General features: G+C 46.7%; 2 protein-coding genes across 3 annotated transcripts in view; one reads left to right on the top strand and one right to left on the bottom strand.

Moving 5' to 3' along the window:
• The window catches only part of FANCM (FA complementation group M), a 58,798-nt gene extending 40,852 nt beyond the window's left edge, over positions 1 to 17,946 (top strand). The window contains exons 24-26 of the mRNA XM_038756000.1: positions 9,479 to 9,637; positions 11,694 to 11,864; positions 17,873 to 17,946. The gene's annotated coding sequence lies outside the window, so the exon portion shown is untranslated. The remainder of the gene's footprint in view (positions 1 to 9,478; positions 9,638 to 11,693; positions 11,865 to 17,872) is intronic.
• MIS18BP1 (MIS18 binding protein 1) lies at positions 2,113 to 23,730 on the bottom strand. Of its 2 annotated transcripts, none has more exons than XM_038756001.1 (17): positions 23,682 to 23,730; positions 17,689 to 18,392; positions 16,284 to 16,445; positions 14,760 to 15,223; positions 13,893 to 13,966; positions 13,182 to 13,312; positions 12,724 to 12,811; positions 11,997 to 12,175; positions 11,181 to 11,350; positions 9,383 to 9,485; positions 6,322 to 7,189; positions 5,205 to 5,377; positions 4,754 to 4,902; positions 3,779 to 3,924; positions 3,580 to 3,667; positions 2,480 to 2,549; positions 2,113 to 2,308 (listed from the first exon to the last, which is right to left on the bottom strand). In XM_038756001.1, the coding sequence occupies exons 2-17, from the start codon at positions 18,305 to 18,307 to the stop codon at positions 2,193 to 2,195; spliced, it is 3,600 nt and encodes a 1,199-aa protein (XP_038611929.1). In that variant the 5' UTR covers positions 18,308 to 18,392; positions 23,682 to 23,730; the 3' UTR covers positions 2,113 to 2,192. The 2 variants fall into 2 exon arrangements, with proteins under 2 accessions (XP_038611929.1, XP_038611930.1); XM_038756002.1 differs by lacking the exon at positions 23,682 to 23,730 and adding an exon at positions 21,837 to 21,856.
• Between the last annotated feature and the right edge of the window lie 1,843 nt (positions 23,731 to 25,573).

Raw genomic sequence — 25,573 nt, 5'->3', positions numbered from 1 at the left:
CACCCTCCTCCTCGGCAACATCCTGCCTTTTTTTTTTTTTTTAACTTCTTGTTGAAAAGGAAATGAGACCAATGCAACAGTGAAGCCAGACTACTAGGACCGACCCAAAAATGAAGGTTTTTGTTTCTGCTGCCACTCAGTGTCTGATAGAAAATAAGCAAGTAGCAAATACCAAACAAAACCCAATTTCTTGCAGTCACTCAGTGGTTCTTATTGAGCACTTACTGTGTACAGAGACAAGTGCTACAAGTGCTTGGGGAACATACAAAACAGAGTTGATAGACACATTCCAGGCCCTCACCGAGCTTACAGTTTCTGCCCTATTGAAATAGCGAGGGGGGAAAGTGTCTTTGGTTCATAGAAAAGATTTCTCTCACAGTGGGATAAGTATCTTGTTTTCAGAGGACAAGTTTGCGGCGACTCAACTAGCCATATCATCAGGAAATAGTAACAGGACTCCAGTCCTGTTGGGGAAAATCTCCCTGCTCTCCTTAGCAAGAATCTTACCAGGATCTTCCAGACTGGAAGAAGGTGGGTTAACCGCTCTTTCCTAAGTTACAGCTTCAGGCCAAAACAGAGCACAGCCGATAGCACAGGCTTTTGCAGCACAACTGACCCAGAAGTCCAGGGAGCAACTCCCAAGACTTTTCTCGGCCCTTTCAGAAGCATCCGACATCAAGGACAGATCTGGATTCAAGCCGTTTTGGCCGCCGTGAGTACTTTACTCCTTGGAAACGGGGAATGAAGCATTCATCTCGGGCTGTGTAAAATCCTCAAGTGTTAGAAACAAACCGAACAAGATCCGAATGTGGATGAGAATGGCCTAGGCAGATAAAAGCCTGCAGTAGCTTTCCAAATCACAAGCCTCAACAGGATCAGAGATGCCGGCCAATCTGTGAGTACCCTCTCCCGGGCGGTTTTCTCCTTAACTGATCAGTGGATTCGGCGGCATAAATTTTTCCTGAAATCTATTTGGACTTTTTAAAAAATATCTGTGCATGCTGTCAGTCTGGGGTTGGCAAGGCTCTGGCCTGGTAAACATGGCCACCCATCTCCTGCGGGTGCCACAGCTAGGAAGATCCCTTTACTGCGGGATCCTCATTACCTACTGCTCCGTCTTGCCAGTCCTCTGCTCCTCTGGGAACCAATACACACACACTGCCCCCAGTAAATCTTCTGTCCCTTCTGTTATCTATAACCCTTCAACATATGCCCACACTCAGGATCCATCCACATGAACACCTCCACCCCACCCTTCAATACTCAATACAGATATGGAACCTTCCCTGCCATCCTACCCATACACATACCCACTTTCCCATCTCTCTCCAACACATGTTCGTATGCACAGATATCAAGTGTATACACCCACTTTCTTTTTCCCTCACCTTCACCCTGCCAAAGATAGTAGAAAGTGTTCTGGGGATGGGTGGGACCAGAGCAGGATAGCATCTAAAACTACAGGCCAAGGAAAAGAGGGGAACATCTGCCCACAACTTCCTTGGACACTTTCTTTAAGAAAGCAGACATGAAATCACAGCTGAGATGACTCAGGGCCAAAGTCCATCAAAACGAGCCCAGCAGTTTTCCCCCCCCCCCGTCAGTTCCAATCATAAGCCCACTTTTGTGTCAACATTTTTGTTTTATTTTTCTGTATTTTAGATCATTGGTAGGTAAGGGGGTTTGGGGGGGGCAGATTATGCAAACTGTACAATGCAATTAATTACATACTCCCTTTATAACTTCTGGGCAATTAGTCAGAATGACTATTTACAATATAATTACATTACAGAGTAACTATATTGGTGGTCTTTAATTAATCCAAGGATCCAATTCCAGGCAGTTTTGGTAAAAAAAAAAAAAAAAAAATGGATTTCCAGCCCTGTTTGGATGAATGTCCGTGAGCCAGAGGACTGCCTGCACAAGGAGGTGGTGAACCTTGAGCCTTGGTTGGCAGTGTTCTTTCGTGGGTCGTTTGGTGCCTCGGGCACTGGCAACTGAACGCTGGGCTGGATGGATCCTTGGTTTGGCCCAACATGACCCGTCTTCTAAATACTTCATACTTCAACATTATGAAATCAAGATCCAAATAGGCCTTGCAACTAAACAACATGCAATATAAAACTTTAATAACAGTCATTTCAAAGACCGTGGGGAAGGGGAGGGATCCCCCTGCCACTGCTTTTCCAATATTACTCTTCCGAATCAGAGCTGGAGAAGTAATTGTCCTCCTCTTCCTCCTCCTCATCTGAATAAGAACTGGTTGGACAAGTGAAGAACTTTCCTACTCCAGATTTGTCAGCTCCACCTGCGACCAGAACAGAGTTTGGGGAAAGACAAGTGAGTGCCGGGACCGTGCAACCTTTGAGTGCATAGGGAGGAAACGTATGCCATACTGAACCCACTGATTTGGGGCACCGAGTCCTATTATAAGGCAGTTGAACATCTGAAGAGAAAAATACCTCTGTTGGCTACTCACTTGGGGTACATACAGCCGTTCTGCGAAAGCCCGTTCTTCTCGACGTCGGAGTGGTGAAATCCGTTCCGACCTAAACCGGTAAGTTCATATTTTAGCTTCCAAGTCCTTATATGTTACAAAACTCTGCCATAACCATGTCACCCAGAGAAGCAGCGTGGCTTAGTGGAAAGAGCCCGGGCTTTGGAGTCAGAGGTCATGGGTTCAAATCCCAGCTCCGCCACTTGTTAGCTGTGTGACCTTGGGCAAGTCACTTAACTTCTCAGGGCCTCAGTTCCCTCATCTGTAAAATGGGGATTAAGACTGTGAGCCTCACTTGAGACAATCTGATCACCTTGAATCTCCCCAGCGCTTAGACCGGTGCTTTGCACATAGTAAGCGCTTAACAAATACCATCATTATTATTATTATTACTTAGCTGGCCTCAGTGGCTTCCTCTACTGCCAGATTTGGACCCTCCTATGGTCCAGACCAGGAAAGCAGGAGGAAGGAGCGAAGCATGAAACCCAGAAAATGGGAAAGAACCTGTGAGCTCTGATCTGCTGAAATACTGGGAAAGACCAACTTCGGGAAGAGGAAGGGGTCTTGGGTCGGAGGGTCATTACTTTGACCGTAGGACCACACTTCCCTGCCCTTTCCGGGGCAAAGGAAAACAGTCCTTTCAATAGCGGGGAATGGCAGGTGCGAAGGAAGGACTACTTCGTCTAAGGATGAAAAAAATGCACTGAAGGTGCTTGGCTGAATCTGCTACCAATAAACTAATCTCTCTGGGTCATTTTCTCCTCTCCTTGGTAAACTGGGTAGCTCAAATTATAGCCCGGACTATTACTATGCAAGAGGAGGAGGAGGGAAAATGGCCAGTTTGCCATTTTGTTTGTCTAATGGCAAAATATCCACTTCCCACCCCCAATTTTGCCAGTTCAAATTCTTCTTGAAAAATAATGCTTAGCACAGTGCTCTGCCCACAGCAAGCGCTCCATAAATACTACTGATCCACCTACTTGAAAAGTCTCCTATCTGAAAACTAACAGATCTGAGGGGCAGGTTTTAATGTTGAACAAGTACAATAAAGCCGGCTTATCTAGCCAGCCCTGAGGCTTTACCTTCTGTTTTTTGACATTGCCCCAGGCGAGTCCGCCGCTTCCTTTTTTGTCCTTTTGCATTCTCAGTACAAATTTATCACAGTCATCCCTGTTGAAACACACACAACGTTCGTGAAAATACCACGGACTGAGGCCGATCCCCAGGGCTGGTCAGCGGCGGGTTCTGTGCGGTCGTGGTCCGTGGCAAAGTGCCCGTTACCTGTTTATGGAGCCCAGCATGCCGGGGCTGATGTGTTCACACTGAGGGGTGGTGGCCAGCGGGAAGGAAGCGGACGACGGCGTGGCTGGATCCGTGCTCAGCAGGGGAAAGACCTCGTCGTCCCCGTTGACGGAGAACATCGGGAGCTACCGAGGCAAACTGATGGATTAGACAAGGGACTTGGAAGAGACGGCCTCTACAACACCACTTCAGGAGGGACAGCCGCCTTATCCCTTCATTTCCACTCTGTTCTTTAATTGGCCTTTGAAGCTTCTGCTGAATGTCTCTTCCCTCTGACCAGCTTTCCCCCATCTGTGTTTAAGTGAATAACTGTGGGTGTGCACTGCCAAGAACGGCAACTTAATCACGCTGGCTGGGATTGGGGCGGCTTTGGGCCTCGACATTAGCTTCGCTGACAAAAGTACTTAGGTACTTCATAAATACCGCCGATTATCCCTAATCTGTACTCTCCTGGGAGTGCAGGAGATAGTAGAACCCAGAGGCAAAGCCTCTAGGAAAGAGACAATTATGCCAATCCCTCTGGGGAAAAGTAGTCTGCTTCCCTTTCTGCCCCTAAGCTTGGGGACGGGAGTGTGCCATCCCCCCCAAGCCCTGCAAACCTTGCAAGCTTTCTTGGCTCAACTGGGCATATTTAGGAGTTGATATTTCCATTCAGGGCCCAGGGAGTCTCACAGACCCATGGAGTTTTCTAAAGTGTCTGCCCCTCCTCCCGGGTCCACATCAGAGCAATTCACGGCCTACTCTGGACAAGCAAGACTCGTCCAGTCAACGCACACCGCCCCTACCCCTGGCAGGAGTCCAAGCTGGCAGTCTTCTGGACGGACGGTCGGCCTTCCGTGCCGTAGGTCACTCATCATCATCATCATCAATCGTATTTATTGAGCGCTTACTGTGTGCAGAGCACTGTACTAAGCGCTTGGGAAGTACAAGTTGGCAACATATAGAGACAGTTACCTTTACTCTCCGGGCCTGCAGAGGGGACGCGCTGAAGATGTCGTCGTGATCGTCCTTCGGCAGCTGGTCCAGGAAATCCCTCATCTGCTGCTTCCGCTTCAGAGTCCCCACTTTGGCGGTTATCCTTACGGGTTCCTTACTGGCATCACCTGTCGGGTGCCCGATTTGAGCAAGAGGATTAGTCAGGCCTGTCCCCACATTATGCTGGAGAGGGGACAGGCTGTACCACAATTGCTCTGCCTCGCCAACACAGAGACCCGCCCCACACTTGGGCCACTTATACCTTTCGCGGAGTAGTCAAGACCCACGGACTGTCCTGCTCTTTCTAGCCTTTGGCTGCCCCTTTTGACTGCAAGGCGGATCCAAGGTAAGCAGAGATGCAAGGCAACTCATTCAACATCAGCAAATGGGGTGAGCAGAGAGATACCGTCCTTTAACAAACGAGGATTACCATTTCTGGCTTTTTGGTCCAGGACGGCCTTCTTGGTGGCTTGTGGCCTGAGACCGCTCCCTTGCCACTCTTCCATATGTTTCTTCTGGCACTCCTCCGCAGAACGCGTTCCCACGTACATCGCTACGTCCAACCAGAAACCGTTTTTGTGCTTAGGCAAAGCAACGAATGCACTGTGGAAAGCCCAAAGACGAAAAAGTGAATTATCCAGCCTGATGACCTGTGAAAAATACGATTCCATTTCTGCTGCTGAATGAAGCAGCCGAGTTACAGAATCCTGGGGCGGGAATAACCTTTTTATCTCGGAAACGGCCTTCTCCTGCACAGTTGGGCAGGAGGCATGAGAAAGTGAGATACCGGGCAGAGGGAGAAGTGATGGTTGTGGAGAACAGGGTGGTGGTGGGGGCGAGAGGTGGTGAGGCCACAGACCAGGAGGAGAGAGCAGTGGGGAAGATTGGTGAAACAGTAGCAGTAGTAGCATTAATAATAGTACTCATTGAGCACCCACTGGATCCAATGCACTGCAACTGGGGAGAGAGGAAATAGTCCAAGGGGGACTGGTCATGGGGGGGCTGCACTGCACTGAAACTTGAAGCTGAGATTTTTTCAATGTAAACAAGTAGTGGTGGTAGTACTACTAGTATTTATTAAAGGCTTTCTGTGAGCACTAAGCACTGGGAGAGAATAAATGGGTGGGAATGAAGATTCGGTCCCTGTCGCTCGGGGGGTACTCACAATCTAAGAAGTTTAAGGGAAAGAGCCGGCTACAAGCCAGCATCGCCTGGTCATCTCTCCCTCTAGACTGTTCTCCCCCTTTAGACTGGAAGCTAGTTGTGGGCAAGGGATTTCTCCCAAGCACCTCGTACAGTGCTCTGCACACAGTAAGCGTTCAATAAATGTGATTGACCTGGTAATTCCTTAAACCTCAATTTTAATACGGATCCTTAATTCTGAAAGTGGAAAATAGCTCCCAAGCCTTGAAATTGTGGAGTAATAGGACAAATTCCACTCTAAACCTTTGGAGTAATAGGACAAATTCCACTCCAAATAACCTACACTCCAACTACACTACTTAGCAAAGAACTTAGGGTTTCGATTACCGAACAGAAGCACTTGCCTCCGAAATCTCTGTAATTCCTCTTCGGTCCAGTCTTCTTCCACATTTAACCCAGAAAAACGGTCTGAGGACTTGAGCTCCCGCGCTTTACCAAGTTCCTTTAACTCAACTTTTCCAGAGGAATATTTATTCCTTGGGAGGGATTTCTGCACAGGCTGATCAAATGAAAAACTGTCTTTTTCCTGTTTGATCTGGGCCACTGGGGTGCTCTTTTTCTCACTCGCTAATGCTTCTTGGCTCTCCCTTTGGGCTAGCCTGGGACTTTTCCTCTGGGGTGCTACAGATCCGTTGGAATCTCTCTGTCCAGGTTTTGCAACTGGATGAGCTCTCTTCTGGGACCGCTGCTCTACTTCACTGTCCGAGCTAGTCGACGGTAATCTGCTGGAATTTTTGTGGCGAGAGATGGCAGGAGGGTTAGATCTCTTTAATTTTGAAGACTTGCTTAAGTCCCTCTGCAAATTGCCAGCCTTTTGACTCGGCTCCTTCAGGGAGGAAGATGGTTTAGCTTGATTCTTGCGAATGTCTGGAGGATATTTAGTGAAAGCGTCCCAATCCTCATCTGAGCATGAATTTTCCAAGGATTTTTCAAGAGTCCTTTCAGCTTCGCTCAAGTCCGTTTTGTCTCTTTTGCTCTCTTTATTACATGAAGCCATAGTAAGGGTAGAAATCTTCCTCATGGTATTTTGAGACAAATTATATTTCATGCACTTTTGACTCAGTGCCTTCTTAGAATGCAGTGGAGTTAACAAAATACAAGGGTTTCTCCATTCATTCTCTCTAATGCCTGAAACAGACGACTTTGCTGGTGATTGTGATTTTCTGGGTTGGATTTCTTCCTTGCCCTCTTCTTGCGATGCACCAGTTCTTTCTTTAAAAGGAACGGCAAAAAACAAATGAACACATCCTGAACTTCACAACTAATAGGTCCAGATCATAATCCCAGAACAAGCAAAAAAACCTGGGACTACAATATTATTTATTTGTAAATAACCATCTTTTTCAGGTCACACAGATACTCTTTACTACCCTGGAGAAGTCATTTACCAGATGGTATCAAACCCTGCTAAGAAAGACCTACAAGAGATGGACTGCGGTCTCTCTGCTATTGGCTGTGTCCACCTTGGGCCAGTGTACTTGCAAAAGGATGCCAAAACTAGGGACAGGGTCAGCAGAGAATGGCAAAATACTAAAGGGATGGAGAACAGGTCCAACGAGTAGTCACAGTATTTATTACGTGCCCACAGGAAGCACAGCACTGTACTAACCACTGGACAAGTATACAGAGGTGAGACTTAGATGAGTTAACAAGTAATGGAATTGAGGTTGTCTAGCCTACGGAAGGATAAGACTTCAAGAAAACAAAGGGTCTTACGGGGAACTGAACAACGGGAAATATTCCTTGAGGGAAGGGATCACATACGGTAATTCTACTGTACCCTCCCGAGTGCTTCATACAGTGTTCTGCATGCCATAAGTGGTCAATAAATACCCCGATTTATTAATTGATTTAGTGTAAAGCAAGAGAGATTTCAGTTGATGGGAAGGAAAACGTTTTGACCTCCAGGGTAATAGAAAACTTAACAACTTATTAACGTGAGTAACAAACTGAAAATATGAAAATGAAATGTTTCCTCTTAGGACTTTTTTTTAACTTGGGACTAAGTTTTCAGTCACATAGGACAGGGATATTTGGGGGTGAAAATAATTAGGCTTTTGAAAAAGTAGTTCATACTTGATTTTTAATCATTCACAAGATCTGCAATGGCAAGTGTTATTCCTTTCCATTAATTTGCAAATGAATAAATGTGTTACAAGAATACTTGATGTTACAGCTGCTGCTTTGCCTACTAAGTAAAGTCAACCTTGTTTAGCTGTTGGAAGCCATGTGGCCCAGTGAAAGAAACATGAGCCTGGGAGTTAGAAGACCTGGGTTCTAATCCCGGCTCCACCACTTGCCTGCTGTGTGACCCTAGACCAGTGACTTTGCTTCTCTGTGCCTCAGTTTCCTCATCTATAAAATGGGGATGGGAAAGACCTGTTATCCCACCTACTTAACACCGTGAGCCTTGTGGGGAAGGAACTGCGTCCAACCCCATGACCTCCTATCTGCCCCAGTGCTTTGTACAGTACCTGGCACATTGTAAGTACTTAAGAGTTTAGGATATTGGCTTCTAGCACCAATCCCAAATTAAAAATCCTATTCGAATCTCAATTCTGAGGTGAGTGTCACATAAAGGGGCAGGACACATATGACCTGCACTCACAGAAAAGATTCCAGGCTCTTTACTAAATAGAGAGAAGAAAAAAAAGGGCTCGAAATCCCTTGGTATCTTTCCAAAATCTATGGCGAATCTACGGATGACAGGAAATATTGGCAACATACTGACTGGCCGTCCATCGGGATATAGGTTTAAATCACCTGATGCTTTCACTGACAAAATGGACTTCAAAAAAAAAAAACACAGTAAAGTTTTGGACTTACTTTTAAATGAATGATTCGGGGGGTGGCAATCAAGGAAAGCTGAATAAAACCTTGAAGATCCAGACCCTGTTACATATATATTACCTTACTTTTAGGAAAGAGCCCCATTTTCATTCCTCTGAATCGTTTTAGGAACACTCTAAGAGAGCCTTTTTTACATTTCAACCAATACCTTATTTCAATCAAATTCCTGAACTCTACACCTTCTTATAAATGGGGGCCCTTAGGGTTTGATGATGACGCATGTTTGGTTTTGTTCTCTGTCTCCCCCTTCTAGACTGTGAGCCCACTGTTGGGTAGGGACTGTCTCTATATGTTGCCAACTTGTACTTCCCAAGCGCTTAGTACAGTGTTCTGCACACAATAAGCGCTCAATAAATACGATTGATGATGATGATGCCGCCAGTGAGATCTGTGTTGGTCTGCCTGATGGTCTCTCTCTGTCCAGTCCACTCACTGGGGGAACTGACAGTGCTGCAGTGCTGCAGCGCTGTGCCTGCCACCCAAAGTGCCTGATGCCGTTTTTGTTTCTCCTCCTTGCCACAGTCTCTCATTTATAAAAGCATTATGGGTTCTTACCTTTGTGGTGACTTTTACTCATCCTTTCATTTGCTTTGACTTCTTTTTTGACTTTCTTCTGAGATAGTGACAGCTTCTTTTTTTCTGTTTTTCCAGTCGATTCCTGAAAGGGTCAATAATCTCAGCATTACTTAACTCTGGGTAACACTGAAGGGACCAAGTCAGGGTGCTAGAGCCAAACACCGCTGAAGAGCACTGAAATGAAAACTTGGCTGGCTCCCGTCACTGCTTCCGGACCTCACCCGCTCCACCCAGGTAATGAGCTCCTTCAATTGTCTAGGATTAGAGACTAAATATTCAAAAAGGCCTTCCTGAGGTTGCACTGATCTTTTATTTTTTTAACTGACATTTGTCAAGCGCTTACTATGTGCCAAGCACTGTTCTAAGCGCTTGGGTAGATACGACCTAGTCAAGCTGGGCACAATCACTCTTCCACGTAGGGCTCACAGTCTAAGTGGGAGGGAGGAGAATTGGAGAAGCAGCGGGACTCAGTGGAAAGAGCCCAGGCTTTGGAGTCAGAGATCGTACGTTCGAATCCCGGCTCTGCCACGTCTGCTGTGTGACCTTGGGTAAATCACTTAACTTTTCTGAGCCTCAGTTCCCTCATCTGTAAAATGGGGGGTGAAGACTGTGAGCCCCACATGGGACAACTTCATTACCTTGATTCCCCTCCCCAGCGCTTAGAACAGTGCTTTGCACATAGTAAGCGCTTAACAAATGCCATTAAAAAAAAATGGAATCCCCACTGTGCAGATGAGGTAAGTGCAGTTAAGTGACTCACCCAGCAGGTACGTGGTGAATCCAGGATCAGAGCTCAGGTCCTCTGGCTCTCAGGCCCGGGCTCTATCCACTATGCCACGCTGCTTTGCATGCAATGTCCCGCTGTTCTTTCCCCCTTTACCGTGGGCTGGTGCTCAGGTGACCCTAGAGCGACCAAATAGCCAGCAGAAAACCGCGAGAAGCAGTGCTGCACAAATGAGCCATGCAAATCCCAGCTGGGTTACTCAGGCTTTGGCACTTTCTGCTTCTGCCTAGCTCTCTATCCCCCCTCAGACCAAGAATCAGCGGACTCTGCTGCTTTAAAAACTCCTGTTGTGAGGACTAGTTGCCTGGGCCATAATACCGGGCTGGCTGCACCACTGGTCTGACCCAATAATATCATTTCTTGTGTTCTCATGCCTCTTATGCACCCTTACGAAGCACCAGGGAGAGTGTAATAAAAACCTGAGACCCGATCTTTACTCTCAAAGAGTTCACAATGCAGAGGAGATGGGAAGATGGGAATATTTATAAATCATTTTCTATATTTGTGTAGCATGGCTTAGTGGGAGGAGCACAAGTCTGGGAGTGGGAGAACTTGGGTTCGAATCCTAACTCTGCAGACATGTGTGACCCTGGCCAAGTCATTTAAGTTCTCCGTGCCTCAGTTTCCTCAGCTACAAAATGGGGATTCAATAGCTGTTTGCCCTCCAACTTAGACCGTGAGCCCCATGTGGGACAGGGATGGTGTCTGACCTGACGCCGTTAGCCACTTAGTACAGTTCTTGACACGGGGCGAGCGCTTACCAAATACCACAGTTGCTATTAGCATTAGGAAAGAACCAAGCATTTCACCAAGTAAAACAAATGTATACACTTTTAAATTGAAATTTAGTATGGTTGGCAAAGGGCTCTTCTCTGGTTTGAAATCTCTTAAAGCGAAATATTTCCTCGAAACAGAAAATTCCCAAATTATCTGTGAATAATTGTCACAAGGAGCCCCAACACCAGTAAATTAAGAAAAACAAAAACAACTCACCAATGACTGCAGGTGGTCAACCCCGCCTTCATGGAAAGTAACATTCATTTCATGGTCGCAAATTTCCCGTTCACCGCGCCAGAACTGCAATGGGGACTTAAGGGGCCGGCCGACTCGGCTATATCTCAGTTCTGAAACTTTTGAAGGACTGTGGCTAATTGGACTTAATTCTATGAATCGAAAGATGGAGATGGCCTCATTAGTACTATCATGAAAACATGAGAAAGGAAAAGGTAGGGTGTTTTCTACAGAGAGTGGGCTCTACCAGTAACCAAGCTACGGAACTGACCTCCTTTAAGCACGGAGTGGTCTGTTCCCCTCCGGCTCTGTGGGTCTGAAGCGACCAGTAGAAAATAAAACGTTCTGATCTTTGAGGCAAAGCCCAAAGCGTGGGTCCACATTTAATTGCCCTTTTTTCAAGGAACAGGGAAGAACTGGGCAAAAAGACCTACTATGAGATTTCAGGGATGAGATGCTGGGAGCAGAGTACCAAATTCTGTGCTTTTATTTTAGGATTCCAAGTTCCTGACCATCATATATATCAATCAAAGTTCAGAGCAGTTGGAAAAACGGCAAAGGTCCATGGGCTGAAGGAGCTGGTACCCAAGTCAGGGAGCCCACCAGGCATCAACACCAGGGAACATCTCCTTGGCTCCTCCTAAGGTAAATCCACCCCTGAAGAAGGTAAGATAGTTTCACCTTTCCTACCAGACTGACACACTAGATCTTGGATGTAGAACTAAACACTACTTCAGAATTGAATCAATCGTTCCCAAACATGTCACTTTAACAGAGGAGAAAATATCAAGCGCCTACCAGAATGCTTTTCAGACTTTTCAGGATCAACATCGAAAGTTGTATTTCTAGTCTTTTGTGGAGCAACTTTAGTTCTCTCTTCTATTTCCACAAACTTCTCCCTTCCTAAACCCTGGTTCTTAGCTTCCTGTTTTTGTTCCTGTATCCTACCACCTTTTTTTCTTTTCTTCTGACGATCCCTAAGGAAAAAAAGTTGAAATATGAAGAATTCGGAGCTATAGCTGACAACCCTACCCGCCCTTTTCCGGAGGAAGGGGAACCACCTCTTTTCTCTCCCCTCCATGGATCTGGCTGAGGGCCACCACCCAGATCCTGGCCAGCTGCACCTCCTGGCAACTCTTCTCCCATATGGACTACTCAAGGGCCCGGAAGGGAAGCCGAAACACTATTAATCCCTGGCAAAATGGCAGAAAATACCCACTGTTGACTACCACTTCCCAAACAGTGGGCAGCCTTGCTATTTCCATGGCAACTCCACACAGCAGGTGGGGCAGTTGTGTGTCTCCCCCCGGCCTGATACGTCCCTACCCGAGCACAGCGGGTCTTCTCCACGAGAAGACGCTGGGATAGTTAAGCTCACTAGGCATCCAACGGACCCAGGAACATGGATTTTTTTAGGATTATGCTTAAAGGGACTAGAAGTGCAGGTGAAGTTTAAGTGGCTCATTTAAACAATTTTAGGAGCAGAGACCATTTAAAGTCATACTTAGAGGAATATGTGACTTACCTTAATTCCTTCAGAAAATCATCAACATACTGTTTCCAGTTTTCAGGAAATCCAAACATAAATTTCCTTATAAACTGGTAAGGATACCCTATTGAAAATAAAATCGGACATGAAACAGTTAAAGAAAGGACTAAAGGTCTGGTTTTGGTCACATTGAGTGCATTCTATGTGATGTGTACCATAAAACAACTGGACTTTTATTTTCAGAATAATGTTACCTTAGATTTTTCTATGAATATCAAGTAGTTTAAGCGACAACTTAACATTTTCGAAACAGAAAAAATTCATTTACTTTACAGAAGCCTCTCAAAAACCTTTATCTTAATTTTGGCACAGGTTTTTTTTTTTCTACTTTGCAGTTGATATAACTTAAAAAAACAATTAATGGTCTCCCTCTTGAGTTTTCAAATAGGTCACCTCATTGCTGAACAATGAAAAAGTATAATTCTAGCCTCTACCTTCTTGCTTCATAGAAATGGTGTCTATAGTTCCATTCAGTACATATATGTTCCCAGACACGGTTTGAAGTTGGTTGTGCTCAAGGCGCTTCTCGATTGCATTACTGTGCCAATACAGATCAGTAGAATTTCTGAAGGTGAAAAAAGTTACAGGGTTCTGAGATAATGATCAAAACCAAATCTTCATAGGCAAGACTGATCTGAAGTAAATGAGCATGCAGCTACCTCCCCAGTCACTTATAATAGCAGGCAAGTCACAACACACTTGGGTTTACCAATGCTCTCCATTACCTTTTCAATCTGTTCTCATTAAAAATGGGCCGGGGCTTTATATAACCATTCTAAAAAATGGATTATGAAGGTCAGGCTGAATATGAAAAAATAATACTGGCTGATGACGTTGGGGCAAGTGTCAGACTAGCGTCTCCAGTGAGGAAAAACTCAAAGATCACACAGGCAGCTAAACCCACTTCCACCACCATTCCTGTCAGCATGTGTATTGGTTGCATTTTCCTTGTTGGTGCCTACACTGCCATCATTTCTTTGCCAGACTGCTCTACTAAAAAGAAATCACCTAATCTCGAGCATTTTTTTCATAATCCCCTCCTCTTCCCTATGGTCCAAATGGACAAATCATTAATAGGTGACATAATAACGATGATACTGATTAATCTAAAAACATTGAAATATTACAGAAAAATTTTTACTTACTTAAGTTTTCCTTCCAGGCACACCGCCCTATTATTTTTGATGACTTTAATCAGCCACTCTTTTAGGTAAATTACCTTATTTATGAAAGAAAGTACAGCGTTAGTTACATTTGCTCAAAACCATTACAACATTAGTGAATCTAGTCGTGACACGACTAGATTTTCCACTATGTTTTTCTAAGCTAATTGTGAGGCCTGGTGGGTGGGGGTGGGAATATTAATTCCATTATAGCTGAGGACACTGGGAGAGGGTCAGTGATCTACCAGGAGTCCCAAATTCGAGCCAGAACCATGGCCAGAGCCCAGATTTCCCAAGTCCCATTAAAGTGTTCTGCTCTCTAGACTACATAACTTCAAGTTTCAGTGCTCCAGTGAGCGATGCTTAGTTCAGAGCTCTGCACCACAGTACACACTCAAAAAGACCAGAGATTGATCGACTGATACGCAGATGGAACAGAATAAAGACAGCCAGGCCTTAAGGTCTCTGTCCTTCTGTTCCTACCTTAGAGAAATTAAAAATGTAAACTCACATATATAGAAATAATTAACGACTGGATCCTGTTTTTCTCTGATAAATACAAGAGACAGATAACTCAACTGGCAATTTATTTTCACACCCGACAGGCCCAAGCTGCTCTATCTTCATGTTACACATTTCAGTTTCAATTATTGAAGTACTTGTGAAATTATATCCTAAACTGAGTATTTAGAGAAATGCTAGTGACTTGAGATTCAACAGAGGGCTTTTAAATACATAAATACTGAATATGACTAACGATTTTCACAGTAAAAAAGAAAACCACCCCGAAACCCAGAACATCTACTCTAGCTCCCTACCAAGCTTACAAAACCACTCATAGATTCCTACCTGCTTCTTTTGGCTGACTTTCTTTGTGTCGGTGTGAGGTAAGCTTGAGGGGGTCTTATCACCGTGGATTTGGTACTCTTGCCTTGTTGGTATTTTAATCCTTGGAGAGGCAAGCAAAATTTCACACTTATCTGGGGAGGAATCCTGAATATCCGTCTCCTTTTCTGGACTGTCACTCTCGGCTGCCATTTCCTGGACTGTTTTTTTTGGTTTCCTGGCGTTGTCTGTACTCTTTAACTGACTACTATTTCTGCCAGGGATGCAGCTGGTACTAATGGTATTAAGAAAGGTGTTTTGAGATCTCTCATCATCGGCATCAATGCTTTCCAAAGTCAGCACACCCTCTGGCGTGAAGGCAGTGGTGGTGAGGTCATTCGTTTGTTGCTCAAAAGTGAACTTGGTTGATGTCTTGCCCCCAACTGGTGAAGCAGGAATATTGGTATTTTGATTCATTCTTGCAAAATCTGTTGAAAGAGAAAATATAATATTCTTTAAAAGGGCCACAAGAACCCAAGATAAACTCGAGTGACTAATTCTTAACTCTAAAAAGTAATAAAAAGAAAGATTTTCTTAGGTTGAAAGGCACTGCCCTTTTTCCAATCTCCAAAGTTGAATTTTTGCCCTTGTCCCATCCTTTGAAATAGCAAGCAACTGATTCCATGAAAACACACTGTTAAGGGGAAGAGTACTTAATGAAGCACAGCTTCCCATGTGAAATAATGGAAAGCACATTAACACATCCCCAAGACCCCCTCAAATCAACTAAAACAATAGAAATGTATTCAAACCAGTCATAATATAGCACCATACCAAGAGACACAGGATCACTGACAATAGGTGCCCACGATTCAGTGTCAGTGTGTGTGTGTTTAAATACAGTTCGATTTCATGGTGTGATATTTCAAAAGCACCTTGTGCTAACCAACCCACCGTGCAATTCCCACACACATGCCCAAGTGTTTTGCATTAATTACCCCTCCAATCATATATTTGTGCCTTTAAAGCAAATTTGAAACACAGCAAGACAGTAGAAGGCGCCTGGGAAATTGCCATGGCATCTAACCAAGCAGGCAACAGTCGGGTGGCTTGTGGAGCGGAATAGCAAACTTCAAAAGAGCACAAATCTTGTGGTTAAATTACACGTGAAGTGCCTGGATTCAGGTGAGCATCAAATCAAGTGTGGACAGCTTTCAGGGAGGACAGTTTTTGTTAATGTGCAAATATTAACACTTAATTATTTCAATTCTAAATCTTTCACTGTTGGAATCTAATAATTTGATCATGTAAATCAGTAGGACTAACTATATTGCTATTCGCCACCTTGAACAACATTCATATTGTTTGGGTTCATTTTTTTGGATCTTGGGAACACATGCAAGCACTCGGTATTATTTCCTACTGTAAATTACACTTCGTTTAGCACCCTTTTATTTACCACGGTGTTTTCATGGACCAAACAAAGGGTGTTGGTTGGCGTTTTTATAACGTGTTTCTGTAGCGAGATTTATGAAATAAGAAACCAACCATCATTTGAAGTACCACAGGAAGATCTTTTCTCATTCTGCTTTACCACTTTTGGTTTCACACATAAAGCAAACTTATTTGGGGATTTTAATCCAAGTGTCTCCTCTTCTCTGTGAGAGACCGCTTGCTTTGGCATAACCCAAGTTTGGTTTTGAGTAGTCACTGAAAAAAAAAAAAAAGAAATCAAAAATTAAACTAAGGAGTGATCAATTAGCCTAGTAGAGTGATTCATTTATACAGTCCAGAATTCTAAATGACACAGATCACAGGAAATTAGAGCAGAAATCTCCCATCAAGAACTTCAGGACTGAGAGTTCGTGACAAAGTATCGATTAGAGCACTTTGGCATTGATATGGTGCAGTGTATCAATCAATGGTATTTTCTGAGCACTTACTGTATGCAGAGCACTCTACTAAGCATTTAGGAGAGTAATATACAACAGAGTTGGTAAAGATGTTCCCTGCGCACAAGGAACTCACAGTCTACAAGACCTCAGTGCTTAGTATAGTGCCTGGCACATAGTAAGTGCGTAACAAAACACCACAATTATTATTGTCTGCTGTGTGACTGTGGGCAAGTCACTTTACTGTGCCTCACTTACCTCATCTGCAAAATGGGGATTAAGGACTGTGTCCAACCTATAATTATTATTATTATCATCATTATATTGGACAGGGACATTGTCCAGCATGGTTATCTTTTATCTACCCCAGTCCTGAGTACACCTGGCATATAGTAAGTACTTACCAAACACCATTAAATAGAAATAAACCAAAAAATGAACACATGCTAAAGTTTTACGTGCAAGACCAAAGTGATCCCAGCATGGTGCTAGTGTTGCTTCAGCTGCTTTGATAGCTACTGTGGTCTTCATTAATGACATTATCTTAAGAATTATTCAAGATTTCTGCTGGGCCTGTCCATTCTGTGAGATACTCTAATTGATACCTTCCCCCGCTGATGGCATAGACCCAGCGGAGCTGGAACTAGAACCCTAGTCTCCTGTTTCCCAGCCATGCTCTTTCTACTGCCCAACAGCAAGGCTCCTGAGGAACCAGACTCCACTACCAACCTCTTCCCCTATTAGTTCAGTGCTCAACCAGGGGAATTAAATTGGTATTTTATTAAGCACTGTCACGGGTACAAGGTAATCAGATGGCACACACCCCCTGCAGATACCCAACTGAAGTCAAAAATGCATGAATACAGCCTTATGTTTTTACCAGTTTGGCCTTACAACATAGCAATGATAGAGCAATAAGTCAACGGCAACAACTCTGAGCCCGTTACTGGGTAGGGACCCTCTCTATATGTTGCCAACTTGTACTTCCCAAGCGCTTAGTACAGTGCTCTGCACTCAGTAAGCGCTCAATAAATACGATTGAATGAACAAGGACAACTCACCTGATAATGAATTGCAGTCACTGAACGGTCTGCGGGTTCCCTGGTCGCCTTTGCGTTCCCTTTTGTCCGGTTGGGGGACCTTGTGGATAGACCCTTTAGTGGGAGTCAAAATCATATCTCGCTTATGGCTGGCTGGATCCAGCCACCTTCTGTTGGTTGAATTTTGCTTCTGTTTATCTTGCAGGGCTTTGGCTTTCATCCTCTCGAAGATTTTTACCGGCGATTCGTACGTCACAGGGTCAAATTCTCTCTTAAAGCGGTTTTGGAAAACCATTTCATTTTTGTAAAGGGTTAAACTGTCACCGCTGGGTTTGATATCACTGATGTTGGGAAATTCCGTGGGGCAGGTGTTTGCTCCTATCAGCGTGGAGTGAAGTATAGATTCTTTCTTCACCCTGGATCCCGTTTTTTCTGGCAAATTCTCTTTGCAGTTGTCTGAACCTGAAGGAGCTGAAACCTTTTTTGAGGCCGAAGAGCCCGATCTTTGAAACTTTGCCAAGTCTTTCAGCGGCGTGAGAGTCTCCACGGGTATATGGCTCATAAGGACTCCGGGAAAAGGCATATTTTCTCTTTCGGAGGAGCCTGGAAATCCCAGACCTTTCGGAGGGGTTGTAAACATTTCGGCAGCGCCAGAAAGCTTGTTGTGCGGTGTCTGTCACTTTGCTTGAAACTAAATTGGAGCCGTCATTCGGTGGGACTGTACTCTAGCAAAGACAGAGGTTGGAAACAATCAATGGTACTTACTGATCGCTCACTCTGGGCATCAAACTGTACTGGGCATTTGTACCAATAGGGTAAGATGATTCAAGCCTTGCCCTCGAGGAGCTTACAGTCAGGGGGGAGCGTGGGAGAGAGACCACACTGCAATAAATCTGCGGTAGAGAAAGCAACAGAATATAAAGGGAAGCAGGGCAGGGGGTGTATGAGGTGAGTATCAAAGTTCTTAAGGGTGAGGACTCAAGTGCACAGTGAAGCAGTACTGGGGGAGTTGTCGAGGGCGGGGAGAGGAGAGGTTAGACGGAGAAGGCTTTCCCAAAAAAGAGAAGCAGCATTGGACTTGTGGATGGAGTTCAGGCCTGGGACTCAGAAGGACCTGGCTTCTAACCCCGGCTCCACCACTTGTCTGTTGCGTGACTGTGGTTAAGTCACTTCACTGTGCCTCACTTACCTCATCTGTAAAATGGGGATTAAGACTGTGAGCCTCTCCATCCCCCCATCCTACCTCCTTCCCTTCCCCACAGCACCTGTATATATGTATATATGGTTGTACATATTTATTACTCTATTTATTTTACTTGTACATATCTATCCTATTTATTTTATTTTGTTGGTATGTTTGGTTTCGTTCTCTGTCTCCCCCTTTTAGACTGTGAGCCCACTGTTGCGTAGGGACTGTCTCTATGTGTTGCCAATTTGTACTTCCCAAGCGCTTAATACAGTGCTCTGCACATAGTAAGCGCTCAATAAATACGATTGATGATGATGATGATGAAGGACACAGACTGTGTCCAACCCGACTAGCTTGTATCTCCCCCAGGGCTTAGTACAGTGCCTGGCACACAGTAAGCGCTTTAACAAAAAAAGAGGTGATTTTAGGAGGGCTTTGACACCTCTTCTCCCACTCCCTCCTGTGTTGCCCTGACTTGCTCCCTTCATTCATCCTCCCTCCCATCCCCACAGCACATATGTAGAGCAGCGTGGCTCAGTGGAAAGAGCGTGGGCTTGGGAGTCAGAGGTCATGGGTTCGAATCCCCACTTGTCAGCTGTGTGACCTTGGGCAAGCCACTTAACTTCTCTGTGTCTCAGTTCCCTCATCTATAAAATGGGGATTAAGACTGTGAGCCCCGCATGGGACAACCTGATTACCTTGTACCCCCCCAACGGTTAGAACAGTGCTTTGCACATAGTAAGCGCTTAACAAATACCATCATTATTATAATATCTGTCATTTATTATTTATTTTTGTATGTATATTAATGTTTGTCTCCCCATCTAAACTGCGAGCTTGTTGTGGGACACTGTGTGTCGGTCTGTTCTTATACTGTACTCTCCCAAGCGCTCAGTACGAAGCTTTACACACAGTAGGCGCTCAATAAATACAATCAAATGAATAAATGAAAAGTTGGGGGGCACAGGGGACAGTGGCCTTTCAGATCAAAGTGGGGGGGGGGGGGGGCAATAGTCTGTCAGATGGGGGGCAGAGGTCTGTCAGATCAAGAGAAGCAGCGTGGCTCAATGGAAAGAGCCCGGGCTTGGGAGCCAGAGGTCATGGGTTCTAATCCTGGCTCTACCGCTTGTCAGCTATGTGACTTTGGGCAAGTCACTTCACTTCTCTGGGCCTCAGTGACCTCATCTGTAAAATGGGGATTAAAACTGTGAGCCCCATGTGGGACCACCTGATGACCTTGTATCCCGCCCCCAGTGCTTAGAACAGTGCTTTGCACACAGTAAGCGCTTAACAAATGCCATCATTATTATTATTATCAAAGTTGGCAGGGTGGCAGTCAGATCAAAGTTCGGGGGGATAGGGGTCTGTCAGATGAAAGTTGAGGGGAGGCGAAGGACTGTCAGATAAAGGGGGAATGGTAGAGGCCTGTCAGATGATTTGTGAGGGGGCAGTGGTCTGTCAGGTAAAGTAGGGGCAGAGGTCTGTCAGATCATAGTTGGAGGGGCAGGAGTCTGTCACATTAAAGTGGGAGGCAGATAATTACTATTATCTGTCAGATAACTATTATCTGTCAGATAATAATAATAATAATGATGATGGCATTTCTTAAGTGCTTACTATGTGCAACGCACTGTTCTAAGCACTGGGGAGGTTACAAGGTGATCAGGTTGTCCCACGGGGGGCTCACAGTCTTCATCCCCATTTGACAGATGAGGTAACTGAGGCCCAGAGAAGTGAAGTGACTTGCCCAGAGTCACCCAGCTGACAGGTGGCGGAGCCGGGATTTGAACCCCTGACCTCGGACTCCAAAGCCCGGGCTCTTTCCCCTGAGCCACGCTGCTTCTACGGCGTGAAAGCTGTGGGGAGGCAGAGGACTGTCAGATAAAGGGGGGGTGTGTGTGTGTGTGGCAGTGGCCTATCAGATGACTGGGGGTGGGGGGGAGGCAGGGGCCTGTCAGATCAAAGTTTGGGGGGCGAGGCAGGGGTCTGTCAGGTAAAAGTGGGGGGCAGAGGTCTGTTAGATCATTCATTCGTATTTATTGAGCGCTTACTGTGTGCAGAGCACTGTCCTAAGCGCTTGGGAAGTACCCAACAGCGGGCTCACAGTCTAGAAGTCAAAGTTGCGGGGGGGAGGCAGGGGTCTGTCAGATGGAAGTTGGGGGGCAGGAGTCTGTCGGATGAAAGGGGGGCAGGGGTTTATCAGATGAAAGTTGGGGGGAGGCAGAAGACTGTCAGATAAGGGGGGGCAGGGGTCTGTCAGATCAAAGTTGGGGGGCAGGAGTCTGTCAGGTTAAAGGGGAGGTGGGGGTTTATCAGATGAAAGTTGCGGGGAGGCGGGGGCCTGTCAGATCAAAACTGGGGGCAGGGGGGAGGCAGAGGTCCATCTGTCAGATTCATTCATTCAGTCGTATTTATGGAGCGCTGACTGTGTGCAGAGCACTGTACTGAGTGCTTGGGAAGTACAAGTCGGCAACGTACAGAGACAATCCCTGCCGAACAACGGGCTTCCATTCATTCAATCGTATTTATTGAGCGCTTACTGTGTGCAGAGCACTGTACTGAGCGCTTGGGAAGTACAAGTCGGCAAGGTGCAGAGACAGTCCCTACCAAACAACGGGCTTACATTCATGCCTCAGTTACCTCATGGGCCTGTGAACCCCACGTGGGACAATCTGATCACCTTGTAAACTCCCCAGCGCTTAGAACAGTGCTTTGCACACAGTAAGCGCTTTATAAATGCCATCATATATATATATATATATTCAATTGTATTTATTGAGTGCTTACTGTGTGCAGAGCACTGTACTAAGCGCCTGGGAAGTACAAGACGGCAACGTACAGAGATGGTCCCTACCAAACAACGGGCTTACATTCATTCAATCGTATTCATGGAGCGCTTACTGCGTGCAGGGCACCGTACTAAGCGCTTGGGAAGTACAAGGAGCTTACAGTCATTCAATCGTATTTACGGAGCGCTTACTGTGTGCAGGGCACCGTACTGTACACGAAGCAGCGTGGCTCAGTGGAGAAAGCCCGGGCTTTGGAGTCAGAGGTCGTGGGTTCGAATCCCGGCTCCACCACAAGCCTGCTGTGTGACCTTGGGCAAGTCACTTCACTTCTCTGAGCCTCAGTGACCTCATCTGTAAAAATGGGGATTAAGACTGTGAGCCCTACGTGGGGCAACTTGATCACACTGTATCATCATCAATGGTATTTATTGAGCGCTTGCTGTGTGCAGAGCACTGGACTAAGCGCTTGGGAAGTACAAACTGGCAACATATAGAGATGGTCCCTACCCAATAGTGGGCTCACCGTCTAAAAGGGGGAGACAGAGAACAAAACCAAACATACTAACAAAATAAAATTAACAGAATAGATATGTACAAGTAAAATAAATAGAGTAATAAATATGTACAGACATATCTACATATATACAGGTGCTGTGGGGAAGGGAAGGAGGTAAGATGAGGGCGATGGAGAGGGGGGCGAGGGGGAGAGGAAGGAAGGGGCTCAGTGTGGGAAGGCCTCCTGGAGGAGGTGAGCTTTCAGTAGGGCCTTGAAGGGAGGAAGGGAGCGAGCTTGGTGGATGGGCAGAGGGATTGGGGGCATTCCAGGCCCGGGGAAGGACGTGGGCCGGGCGAGAACGAGGTACGGTGAGGAGAACGTCCCCCCCAGCGCTTAGAACAGTGCTTTGCACATAGTAAGTGCTTAACAAATCATCATCATCAATCGTATTTATTGAGTGCTTACTGTGTGCAGAGCACTGTACTAAGCGCTTGGGAAGTACAAATTGGCAACATCTAGAGACAGTCCCTACCCAACAGTGGGCTCACAGTCTAAAAGGGGGACACAGAGAACAAAACCAAACCCACCAACAAAATGAAATAAATAGGATAGATATGTACAAGTAAAATAAATAATAAATAGAGTAATAAATATGTACAAACATATATACATATATACAGGCGCTGTGGGAAAGGGAAGGAGGTAAGATTTATGGAGCGCTTACTGTGTGCAGAGCACTGTAATAAGCGCTTGGGAAGTACAAGTCAATCAATCAATCATCATCATCAATCGTATTTACTGAGCGCTTACTATGTGCAGAGCACTGTACTAAGCGCTTGGGAAGTACAAATCAATCGTATTTACTGAGCGCTTATTTATTTTGCTTGTACCTATCTATTCTATTTATTTTGTTAGTATGTTTGGTTTTGTTCCCCGTCTCCCCCTTTTAGACTGTGAGCCCGCTGTTGGGTAGGGACCGTCTCTAGATGTTGCCAGCTTGTACTTCCCAAGCGCTTAGCACAGTGCTCCGCACCCAGTAAGCGCTCAATAAACGCGACTGAATGGATGAATGAATGGGGAGGGACCGTGTCTCTGTATGTTGCCGACTTGGACTTCCCAAGCGCTCAGTCCAGCGCTCTGCCCCCAGTAGGCGCTCAATAAATACGACTGATTGATCGATTACTGTGTGCAGAGCACTGTACTAAGCGCTTGGGAAGTACAAGGAGCTTACAGTCATTCAATCGTATTGACGGAGCGCTCACCGTGTGCAGGGCACCGTACTGAGCGCTTGGGAAGTCCAAGTTGGAGGCTAGAAGGGGGGGGGGGGGGGTCTGTCCGTCACGTGACCGGGGTGGGGGGAGGGGTCTGTCAGGTCAAGGTGGGGGGGAGGGGCGGGGGTCCGTCAGTCAGGTGAGGGGGGGGGGGGAGGGACGGAGCCGCGCCGAAAGTCCTTCCCTTCTCCCGGGACACACAGACACACACACACACACACACACACCCACCCGTCGGGTCCCGCCATCCCCGGGAGGCGGACACTCACCCCCGCACAACCGACGCCCGCCCCTCCCTCAGGACCGACTGACCGACCGGGCGGACCGAGCGCACACGACGCCCCCGCGCGCCTGCGCGTCCCCAAGGGGGCGGGGCTCCGCCGGCCGGACGAGCCCACTCCCGCGGAGCCCGGAGGGGGAGCCTCGCCCCGCACCGCCCGGACGGCGCCCGTTGCGGGGGTCGGGCCCGCCTCTATCTAGTCCCAACCTGTACTTGCTAAGCGCTTAGTCTCTGCACAAAGTAAGCGCTCAGGCGGTATGAATGAATGAGCGAGCCCCCCTCGGCTCCGGGCCGTTGGGCTGCTCCGCTTCCCGCCCTTCCCTCAGGGCGCTCCCAGCGGGCCGTGCGGCCGGGAGGGCGGCGCGGTGGCTTCTGGGGGTTGTAGTCTTTTGGTGGGGGGGCGGGCGGTTGAGGTTCCCGCGCTTTTCAACGCGGCCAACGGTCGTGGCCGCCGCCGCGCCTCAGGGAGGACGGAGGATCCCGCCCCCCTCTCCCCGGCGGGAAATCTTCTTTTCCCAACTACCTTTTTTTAAAAAAAGGTATTTTTTAAGCTATTACTCCGTGCCAAGCACTGTTCTAAGCCCCGGGGAGGTTACAAGGCGATGAGGTTGTCCCCCCGTGGGGCTCCCAGTCTTCACCCCCATTTTACAGATGAGGCAACTGAGGCACGGAGAAGTGACGTGACTTGACCAGAGATAAGGGATCAGGTTGCCGTCCCCCGTGGGGCTCCCAGTCTTCATCCCCATTTTACAGATGAGGTCACAGAGGCACGGAGAAGTGAAGTGACTTGCCCAAAGTAGAGTCTTCATCCCCATTTTACAGATGAGGTCGCTGAGGCACGGAGAAGTGAAGTGACTTGCCCAAAGTAGAGTCTTCACCCCCATTTTACAGATGAGGTCGCTGAGGCACGGAGAAGTGACGTGACTTGCCCAAAGTAGAGTCTTCACCCCCATTTTACAGATGAGGTCGCTGAGGCACGGAGAAGTGACGTGACTTGCCCAAAGTAGAGTCTTCACCCCCATTTTACAGATGAGGTCGCTGAGGCACGGAGAAGTGACGTGACTTGCCCAAAGTAGAGTCTTCACCCCCATTTTACAGATGAGGTCGCTGAGGCACGGAGAAGTGACGTGACTTGACCAGAGCTAAGGGATCAGGTTGCCGTCCCCGTGGGGCTCCCACTCTTCATCCCCATTTTACAGATGAGGTCGCTGAGGCACGGAGAAGTGACGTGACTTGCCCAAAGTAGAGTCCTCATCCCCATTTTACAGATGAGGTCGCTGAGGCACGGAGAAGTGAAGTGACTTGCCCAAAGTAGAGTCTTCATCCCCATTTTACAGATGAGGTCAATGAGGCACGGAGAAGCGACGTGACTTGCCCAAAGTAGAGCTAAGGGATCAGTTTGCCCCCCCACCGTGGGGCTCCCACTCTTCATCCCCATTTTACAGATGAGGTCACTGAGGCACGGAGAAGTGACGTGACTTGCCCAAAGTAGAGGTAAGGTATCAGGTTGTCCCCCCGTGGGGCTCCCAGTCTTCATCCCCATTTTACAGATGAGGTCACGGAGGCACGGAGAAGTGACGTGACTTGCCCAAAGTAGCGTCTTCATCCCCATTTTACAGATGAGGTCACTGAGGCACGGAGAAGTGACGTGACTTGCCCAAAGTAGAGCTAAGGGATCAGGTTGTGTCCCCGTGGGGCTCCCACTCTTCATCCCCATTTTACAGACGAGGACACAGGCATGGAGAAGTGAAGTGACTTGCCCAAAGTAGAGTCTTCATCCCCATTTTACAGATGAGGTCGCTGAGGCACGGAGAAGTGACGTGACTTGCCCAAAGCAGAGATAAGGGATCAGGTTGTGTCCCCGTGGGGCTCCCACTCTTC

Source organism: Tachyglossus aculeatus, chromosome 14, assembly GCF_015852505.1.
Source record: "Tachyglossus aculeatus isolate mTacAcu1 chromosome 14, mTacAcu1.pri, whole genome shotgun sequence".
NCBI classification, from domain to species: domain Eukaryota; kingdom Metazoa; phylum Chordata; class Mammalia; order Monotremata; family Tachyglossidae; genus Tachyglossus; species Tachyglossus aculeatus.
Note: the sequence above shows the minus strand (reverse complement) of the source record. Positions and strands in the feature narration are given on the sequence as shown.